We start from the raw sequence: 10,766 nt of genomic DNA, 5'->3' as shown, positions 1-10,766 counted from the left end.
AAAACTTCTTTAAAATTATTGTTGTATTTCATACCAAGCATGAATGGATCCTGACCTAAGATCTTGTAGCCATGTTTTAGCTTTATCTTTTAATGAAAAAGAAAAAAAGATTTAATCTGATGGTGTTCATGCTATAATTTAAGTCATTATAGGTGTTACAGACTTTTTCAAATTCTCTTAAATGCAAGTAGGGATTTTCTAGATCTAAGCCATAAAAAGAAGGTAAAAGTTGAATAATGTCTGACTTAGAATTAAAGTGAGATACATCAGGAGGGAAAATTATGCATGAGGGTGCACTTGTTCTTGTAGGATTCATGTGGTCTCTAAGTGTTCTAACTCAGTTATTTTCATTATTCTTATTATGAAGGGACTGGTTATTTTCTTCGGCCATTTTTTTCTGAAAATGATGAGGATACCCTACAAAGTCTACCACTTAATGTACTTGACCAAACTCTCATGCACGTGTATGAAGAAAATAAAAAGAGGAAGATAATAAAAGAAGAAGGGAACAAAACAAAAGAAACAAAAGTTAGATACAAAAAAAAATGAAAATAAAATAAATACTATAATTTATAAAAAAATTTACCTCCCCGGTAACAACGCCAAAAACTTGACACAATAAAAAATTTGATGTCTTATCCCAAGTGCAAGAGTGTCAAAGTAATAAATAACCCAGCAAGACTAAAGTTGAACCACAAGAAAGTTAACTATATAAATTATAAATAATAATAATAATAAGAACAACAACAACAACAATAACAACAATAATAACAACAACAATGATGGTGGTGGTGAAGATGAGTTAAAGAGGACTTTGAGATGTAAGATTAATATGAAGATTATGCAATGATAAAAACAAATGTCAAGGTTAGAGGATACACTAATAGTATTAGAGATAAGTAAGGTATAAACTCTTTATTAATTATCAACATGATCATATTAATCATCTTATTTACATAACACCATACTTATAAATTTTATCATTTATTGATGATGCTAACTTATATTGACAAGAAATCAAGTTCCTCTCATAATAACGATGTCGGTCGAAAATTATGAAGAGTCAAGTATTTGATATACCAAGTGTTATACAACACAAATCTAGATTAACCATTTAACAAGTAAGGTATTAAGAATTAATAAGATAAAAATGATAAGACATGTTAATAGCAAGATGTTTAGGATATAAGCATTGAAGTCCATATTGAGTTTATATTATACTTATTCTAACACCATTAGTGAAACCTTTTCACTTTGAAATAATTAACATAGCTAGATATTATGAAAAAGAAAAACTTAAATAAATAATATAAGAAACATAAACATGATATAAGTTAACTAAGTATAGTAAAGGAAATGAAAAACATGAACAAGAGATTAATGAAAACAAAACTTAAGCATTACAAAAATATAAAGAGAGAGAGTAAGAACATGATTTTGATATGAAAAAAAAGATGCCTAAATGAATGGTAAATGCCTCCTTTTACGGGCTAAAATTCATAAATATTCATTTGGTAATTGATAATTGATGTAGTGGCCAACTATTGATTAATGGATTTGATGGGCAGCATCACTCAAGCACTTTGGCTGGCTGAATTGACATTGATGCAATCATAATTTGGTAAAGTATTCTTATAAAAGTTGTTGGAAATTGTCTTTTCCTTCCACCCACCAAATTTCAGATCATTTGGAGCACTACAACTCAAGATATGTCTAAATTACTGAGCAGTGCTGCTGGTGGTGGATAGCCCTTGTGCTCTTGTCTAGATGAAATCTTATTTCTACCATCTGAATTTGAGCTGGTCCTCTTAATGAAAGTTGTTGGAAATTGTCTTTTCCTTCCACCCACAAAATATCAGATCATTTGGACTTCTAGAATTCCAGTTATAGGTAAAACTATGAGTAGTGTTTGGCTAGATTACAAGACAGATTCAAACTTCTCTTTTGTGACCAAACTTTGAATTTAAAAATGGCAAATTTGGGTCTTTCCATACCATGAAAGTTGTAGTCCTATTTCTTATCTTTCCAGCCATATAAATTAATATAAAATTTAAGATCTATAGCTCTAGATATAATCCGATAACTGAACAATGTTTGAATTTGAAGTAAATCGGCATCTCCTTCGTAAGCTTAGCCTTTTCTCTGTCCTTTCACTTCCATTAGTTAATCACAATAATCAATCCTTTTAATTATGAGAATACCTGTATTTAAAATGAGCATTTACTATAAATTAAAGTTATCTTATATTATCAGACTTGTTATTATAAAACATGCTTTAGTTAAGGAGTTATTGATACTTTAAGTGCAAAATGATGATATAAAACCTTGATAAAAATGCACTTTAAATACCAATCATCGGTTCTAGTCATTAAATACATCACGAGAGTAGGTTATTATCTTGTCTTAAAGGGTCTCTCGCCAACTTTGTGATCGTCCTTAAAAGGTCAATATGAGGCTTATAAGTAGTGTGAAGATAGAGGCTCTTAGTAATATCAGATTGGCATATCAACCACTATCGAGTAAATAATCAAGCAAGAGTTAGATGGTTTCACTAGTTTTAACAAGGCTAAAGTTGTTGAAGTACCATTACTTCCTCACAAATCCTAAATTTTCACGTGTGTGCTCTTAAAGTGATGCATGACAATATAAATATGGATGCATGCTAAAATAGTAAAGATAATTAAATAAACAAACAAACACAACAAACGAGATAACAATAAAAAGACAAATATCAAAGTTTAGTCCTAAAAATTTCCAATAGAGTTGCCAACTGTAACACCCAGATATCGCGACGAGCAATTAAAACTAATTTTTTATGTTTATTTTTTCAGGAAAAGAATAGATATTTGGCATCTCATCCTTTAGGGAATTATTTCTTGTTAGAGGAGTTGTCACCTAATATTATAGTTATTTGGAACTCTAATTAGTAAACAGAGATTCTATAGTTTGGGACTAGTTACGCGAAAGGAAAGATATTATCACTACTTAAGCGTTCTACCTGAGGGAGACTGCATTGCTAGTTTTATCTAAAATTAACAAGAGTTTGCTTTCTCTCTTTTTTTCTTCCTATCATGTTCCTAATTCTAGAATTAGTGAACAATATGTACGAATATTTTCAACTCTAATCCTGATAAATATTATATAAACTAAAAAAAAATGATGTTCCTCACTGGGCACGAGTGAATAAGTTCACAAATTTTTGAATTTTTAATGAAGAAGAAATAATTTTTCTATGCCTTTTTCTTTTTGTATACCTTTTTTTTATTTACTATTTTTAGATAAAAATAAAAAGAAAGAATTGCATGACAAATTTATATTTAACAGCAATGGTCCATGAATTGAGTATATAGTAAAAAAAAACATGGAGAAAAAATAAAACAAAGCATAAGGAACCTATAAATAAATCAATAGAGATCCTTGAATTTTTTTGGAATTTTTTAATATAAAAAAGGGATTCATTTGATTATATTTCAAAACAAAAAAAAAAAACATGAAATATACAGAATGTTTTCGACCGAACACATTCTTGACTAAAAATAGCTTGAGCTGGATAAACTGAGGCTCAGATCCAATTCACTCTTTTTTTTTTATTGGATTGGATTAACCGGTTCAATCTAATCACCAACCTAAACCAATGACTTGGCTGGGCGGCAGGTATACATGAGCTAACTCAGGTATGTACTGTAAAGTGCGAAGGTAATTATAATTACCTTGGCGTTGTTTTGAGAAGTTTAAAAATGCAAAACGAGGCAAGAGAAAGAAGACTTACCTGAGCGTGCTGCTGGAGATGAAGACACGGGGTGACGATCCCTTGGCCGATCGGTGTTTCCCCCTCTCTATTTTTATCCTTCATTTTTTTTCTTTTCCTTTCTCTATAGTCTCTCTCTGTCTGAGGGTTTTTGTTTTATTATTGTTTTCTTTCAGCCTCATCCTTTGTTTTTGTCTCCCTTGGCTTTTGTAGAGCCACATCTTCAATCCTTATCCTTATTTTCCTAGGATGTTGATGAAGATCATTACGGTTCTTTCGCTCCGTGTTCGAGTGGAATGGAAACACCAACAGTCCTGCCATTGTTGGACTGTTGGTGGTGCTCATTCTTGCGTCAGGGGAGGGTCGTGGGGATGACGGATACCGAACTAAATTCCATGGGTTTTGTGGGAAGACAATGTGGCCTTGAATTCGGCTTAGGTTTGGCGGGATTGATCTCTCTGGTCAAAACCATTTTCGGTGGCATCACTGAACGAATTCCTCTGTTTACAGTGTTTGGAACGACGTCATTTTAGACGAGGACTATCATCCTTTAATCTGCCCCTGAAGTATCAACTCCTATTCAATTTAGTCCTTGTATTTTAATTTAGGGTCAATTTGGACCCAAATTGACCCTAAATTTTTATATCTCTTCAATTAAACCCCTAATTTCATTAATTAAACTAATTCAAAGCTCAATTAAGTCCAAAAACTTATTCATTCTTCAATTAAACTCTCGATATCATTAATTAAACCAAATCAAAGATTAATTAAGTCCTCAAACTTATCAATTTTTTTAATTAAACTCATAATTTTATTAATTAAACTAATTTTAAGTTTAATTAAGTCTCCAATCTTATTAAATCTTCTCTTTTCTATCAAAATTGGCTCCAAAACTTATAATTTCACCCTGATTAAATCCTCAAGACTTTCATTTATGTTGTCCTTAACCCAAACCTCAATATTTTTTTTATTCTTTTCTTTTTTTTTTGTTTGTCAAAAATTAGGTTATAATAATGTTTGTATCAGAGTTTTTAAACCTAACTCGGTAGTTGACCTCGCCCAAGGTCCAGGTCACAAGTTTTCCCGAGCCACCGGATTTTGTTTGGATCATTGGGTCTCTTAGGTCAACCCTAATTTTTTTTATAAATTAAAATAATGTTGTTTTAGTTAAAAATAAATAAATAAATAATCAATGGGTTGCAACCGAGTTTGTTACTGGGTCATGTTGGGTCAACCAGGTCACTAGGTCAATCTGTCAAGTCAGCTAGATCACCTGATTTTTTTACTTTTCTTATTTTTTTTTAAATCCGGTCTGGGATTAGTCAGGTCCTGGGTGATCCATTTCGACTGGGTTTTAAAACTATAGTTTGTATATAGGTTAGGCATGTCGATGTAAGACTCGAAAAACACATTGATATATTCCTTTAGTAGTTCAATTAAATTACATTTCTCTTATGCTAAAGTGATAGTTCCAACTTTTAACTCTCTCTGATTCTTTTCAGATCCTACATTTACTAATTCCAGCTCTTCCTGATTTTGTTTTATCGTATTTTTTTTACCATTCAACTAGCTTAGTAAACTTTTTAACATTATTCTTCTCCCATTTCTTTTCATTTATTAAATTGATTTTTCACCAAAATTAGATTAATTAATCTCAATGCAATGGTTTGGTGTTTTTATTGATGGCCCACTTTCAAGATTCTTAAAACAAAAAGGCCTGTTTAATGAGTGAATGAACAAAATAGAGCACGGACAAGCTTATGTGAAAAAGAAGAAGAAGAAGAAGAAGAAGAAGAAGAAGAAGAAAGCAAGACATAATTGCATGAAAATCGCATAATCTCATTAATCAAAGGAAAAGAATCATACAAGGATCATCACAAAAACATATTCCTTTTCAGAATCCTAAGCCATAACTGCTGAAAACAAAATGATAACATTACTTTAGAAACACTGTCAAAATCTTTTAGGCCTATTTGCTTAGTTCCTTCTATGCACTATTGAACTAGCTTTTTAATTGGCAAGGCCTCCTTTTAACTATTCATAGTTAGGTAGGTTAGTACCATGATTTAGAGGTTATTTTCTCAAGTCTTAAAGTGGTCAACATAGCCTTCAATCTCTTTCTTCTCCAAAAATGGTGAATAGAGAGGTCAATAAGCATCTTGTTTAACTTCTTTATCTTATCTTCATGCTCTGTCACACAAGCTAGATAAAGAAAGGTCTTGCAAATATACATAATATCCATTTCCTCCTCGTTTAGGTCTTGACCTTTAATACAAGTAATTTTTTTATCTTGCTTTTTCTATATATCTGTCTCATAGTCTTTCCTTCCTAGTTTAAAGCTTAAACCAAATCATTAGTCCTTATCATTCATTTTCAAGTAATTAACCCTTTCTAACATCCCCGTACTTGGGCCATATCTCATTAGCAACCTATATTTCAACAAATATCTTGCGATAATTTTTATGGCTTTAGAGATCTCAAGTTTACTTCTCACAGCATTCTCTAGAACCAATTCGACATTCACGATCTCAAATATATGCAAATCCCCATCTTTGCTTTTCTATACCTCAACATACAAAACCAACACATTTTTGGTTAGGGATAATATTTCTTTAGTTTTAAACATTATCAATCTCCCATTGACTATGGTTGTAGTGATGACACCACAACTCCTGTAGAATGAATCCAAAGTCATGCTATATCACCCAATACCTATGTTGGTGATCTGTCGAATGCTCTATCATTATGTTACTAGGCCTTATATATGATGTTTTGATTGGGAGATGCTCTAAAATGTGTCTAAGCAGCACAGTAAGTGTTGAACCATTGTCTATTAGAACTTTTACGATGATATAATCCTTGTATTTTACAGTAATAAATAGTAGCTAGCTTATTATGCCTTGTTCCTTCTGAACCTAACTCTTCATGAGAAACACAACTAATTCATATCTTAGATCCTTCAGACTAGATGCTCTATCGAGTATGATATAATTTCTTATGGAACATAGGCTTTGTTTAGGACTTTCTGTAATGCTTTCCTCCATGACTCTAAGCTCAAGATAAAAGAGAGCAAGGAAATATGTTTCGGGAATTTTTCAATTAATCAATTGTATTATATTCACCACGTTTCATTAGTCTCAAGAATTTTATGGCCTTTTCCTTATTTATTGGTTTATTAATATCATTTTTCTTAACTAATTCTTCTATCTTCATATGTGAAGCACTGACATGACTAAAAGATTGATGTCTTCTCCCAAGTGCAGGAGTGTCGAAGTAATAAATAACCCGACAAGACCGGGATCGAACCATAGGGAGGTTAATTATACAAATTATAAATAACAATAATACAACAACAATAACAATAACAATAACAACAACAACAACAACAATAATAATAATTGTAATAACAGCAATAATAATAATAATAATAATAATAATAATAATAATAATAGTACTAATAATAATAATAATAAAGAAAAAGAAGAAGAAGAAGAAGAAGAAGATGAAGATGAGAACTTTGAGATGAAATATTAACGTAAAGATTTAACAATGATAATAAAAAATGTCAAGGTTAGAGGATCCACTAATGGTATGTCAAACAAGTATAGTATAAACTCTTATTAGTCAATTGAAAACAACACACAAAGAAGGTTTCAATCAGATTATAGCTTGTTAACATGATTACATTAGTCATCTTATTGAATTAATGCTAATACATGTAAATCTAGTCAAGCATTCATAATTATAACTTATGTTAACAACAAATCAAGTTCATTTCATAGCTCAGGTGTCGATTATACCATATAGTATGGGCTATGAAAGTGTCAAGCATTTGTTGTACCAAGTGTTATACAATATAAATCAAGATTAGTCATTTAACAAGCAAAGTATTAAAGAGTGAACAAGATAACAAATACAAAACATGTTAGTATCAAACATTAAAGTCCATATTAAGTTTACATTATACTTATTCTTACACCATTAGTGTAACCTTTTTACCTTGACATAATAAACTTAGCTAGACATAATGAAAGAAAGAAAAATAAATAAACAAAATAAGAACATAAATAAGATAAAAGTTAGCTAAGTAAATGAAAGGAAATGAAAGGCATAAACTTGATATTAATGAAAACAAAGCATAAACATTATAAAAAATACAAAAAGAGAAAGCAAGAGCATGATCTTGATCTGGAAACCAAAATGCCTAAATGCATGGCAAATGCCTCCTTTTATAAGCCAAAATTGGGAACTATTGATTTGATGACTAATTGATGAGTGGGTGACCAACTCTTGACTTGGTGACAATCCTTATCTTCTCTTGTCTGCCCAAAACATCATTGATAACGTCAAAATTGAAACCACTTGAAAACATAAAAGTTGTAGGCAATTGTCTCAGCTATCTTATGTAAAAAATTTAGATAATTGGGACTTCTAAAATTCCAGATATGGGCCAAACACTGAACAGTGCTCGAGTTGGAAGACAGATTCGGACTTCTTTGTTGTTGCTTTAATTTGGACTTGAAAATGGCCTTTTTAGATCTTCGGCTCTATGAAAGTTGTAGGCCTATGTCTTACCTTTCCATCCATATAAAGTGGACCTAAATCTGAGATCTACAACTCCAGATATGACCCAATTACTGAACAGTGTTATGGTTTGGATTGCACCGACATCTCTTTTCTAAGTTTGACCATCTCTTTGTCCTTTTAATTTTAGTTCTTAAATTCATCAATCAATCCTTTCATTTATGTGGTAGACCTGTATTTAAAATGAACATTTACCATAAATTAAAGGTATCTTATATTATTAGATATATTATTATAAAACATGTTTTAGTTAAGGAGTTATTGATACTTCACATGCTTTAGTAGATATATTATTATAAAACATGCTTTAGATATTAATATGTCTGTTTGATTATGATTATAAACCTATGGTATGTCAGTCAGAATACCCATGCTAACAGGGTAGTGTTAGTCTTTGTGCACATCGTATCTGAACCCTAGTTGGTCGGGGGAGTCACCAACGTGTGTGGACTGATCATCCCACAGTATGGAGCCTCATGCTCATTGCATTTTGATTTTCTGGCGAGTTTTATCATATGATATTCTTGTTATGACCTATTTGATAAACCTTTCTATAAAAACCTAGAGCCATACTTGTATATATATTTCTCATTGTTGTATTACCTCATGTGTGTGTATATTGAATGTTATCTACTCATTGAGTTGTTGAACTCACCCTCTCATTATTTATCCTTTTTAGGCTTATAGCAGGTCACTTTTGTTGGACCTTCAGAACCTGCTCTTTTGATTGTAATTTGTACCTTTCTTTATGTCTAGTCACTGCTCCAAAACTCTTGTATTAAGATAATTAAGTTATATTATGAAATTAGTTTGTTGTTACTGCTGTGTTGAACTCTGATTGACTTGTTAAAGGATAAGTTTGTATGTAAGTTTGGGTTCACATAGGTATGGAACCTTGGAAGGGGACCTTGTCTATGTGCCGGTCATGGATCCGGGATTCGGGTCGTGACAAACTTGGTATCAGAGCTTTAGGTTAAAGAAACAATAGTATAATTAATTTCATAATAAGTGGAGCATTAGGATCCGTATTGTCTTGTTTGTTGGTTTTGAAATTTTGAATTCTCATCAAGCATATCTTCTTCCTTGTGATAAATATGCTTTCCTATAATTTTGTGATAATTATCATGCTATTGTTCTAGCATGACTTAAGTGCTCTAACTTTTATTTTAGGAAATGCCGAGGAAAAGATGAATAGCTGATACTATTAGAGTAGATGATGATCAAGATGATGTCCTAATTGTGCGATTGAGAACCGCAAGGCAGAGAAGGAGGCGTGGTGCACCTGTGCCTCAACATGTTGAGGAGGTACCTCCACTAGTGAAGGAAGAGCCTCAGGAGATAGAAGAGGAAGATATGGTTGATGAAACAATTGTGGGGATTGCTGACCCTGAGCCTGTTACAGAGTTTCAACAACTTAGCCAGGTTGTGCGAACCTGGATAAAGTTTTCTATGGAGAGAGATAGAAGAAGGGATAGAGATGTAACCTCGACATCCCACACTGTTCAGGGAGTTAATGTGTCGTTGAATGACTTCATGAAGTTGGCACCTCCTATTTTTACTGGGATGGACAATTCAAAAGATCCTCAGAGGTTCCTAGATGATATTTGGCGACGGTGTGAAGCTTTGAGATGTACAGACCATCGAGCTGTGAGTTTGGCATCGTTCAGGCTGGAAGGAGATGTGGCAATCTCTTGGTTTGAGTCTAGGAAAAGAGCAAGGCTAGTAGAGGCTCAGTGGACATGGAAAGAGTTTAGCTCCATGTTCTTAGACAAGTTTCTTCCTTAGAGTGTCAGGGATGCTCGACTTTATGAGTTTGAGAGGCTATCTCAAGGGAGCATGACAGTGGATGAGATGATCTGAAGTTCACTCAGCTGTCTAGGTATGCAGAACATCTCCTACCTACTGAGGAGTGGAGGGTGAAGAGGTTCATTAGAGAACTTAAATCCTCTATGTATATGGTTATGGTGTCACAGATGTTTCTGTCCTACTCCTCAACTATGGATAGCGTCGGGTTGATAGAGACGCAAGAATTAGAGGATATGACTGCAGGCCAGTCTAAGAGGCCTAGAGGAAAGGGTCAGTCTTTTAGGCAACAGGGATTGAGTGCAGGTCCATCTAAAGGACGAAGTGGCCGTCAGGACTCATGGGTTCAGAGGAGGTTTAGACAGAGACCGTCAGTTAGTGGCTTGGGCGGTCAGAGTGGCAGTAATGGTACTCAGAGTTTAGTTCAGACTGTACCTCGTAGTTCATTTGTTTCACCTGGAGATAGTTCTTCATGTCAGCACTGTGAAGGAGGTCATACTAGTGCAGAGTGTTACAGAAGGACTGGGCTTGTTTTAATTATGGCCAGATAGGTCATAGGATTAGGGAGTACCGGAGGAGACAGTTGTCAACATCAGGATTATCTGCTTCGGTCCAGCATCCTATTCAAACA

General features: G+C 33.0%; 1 protein-coding gene across 1 annotated transcript; it reads left to right on the top strand.

Annotated features, from left to right (window-relative positions):
- The first annotated feature begins 9,146 nt into the window (after positions 1-9,146).
- Positions 9,147-10,180, top strand: LOC105138901 (uncharacterized). Its single transcript, XM_011045133.1, has one exon. It carries the CDS (start codon positions 9,686-9,688, stop codon positions 10,115-10,117), a length of 432 nt encoding a protein of 143 aa, XP_011043435.1. The 5' UTR covers positions 9,147-9,685; the 3' UTR covers positions 10,118-10,180.
- Positions 10,181-10,766: the final 586 nt, after the last annotated feature.

The sequence above is a fragment of the Populus euphratica genome, unplaced genomic scaffold, assembly GCF_000495115.2.
Source record: "Populus euphratica unplaced genomic scaffold, PopEup_1.0 scaffold135.1, whole genome shotgun sequence".
NCBI lineage: Eukaryota > Viridiplantae > Streptophyta > Magnoliopsida > Malpighiales > Salicaceae > Populus > Populus euphratica.
The sequence above is the reverse complement of the archived record's forward strand: the minus strand, read 5'-3'. Positions and strand labels throughout refer to the sequence as shown.

What these genes read in the sequence shown, in the direction of transcription:
- LOC105138901 (XM_011045133.1), top strand. Translation starts at nt 9,686, where the DNA reads ATGGTTGATGAAACAATTGTGGGGATTGCTGACCCTGAGCCTGTTACA.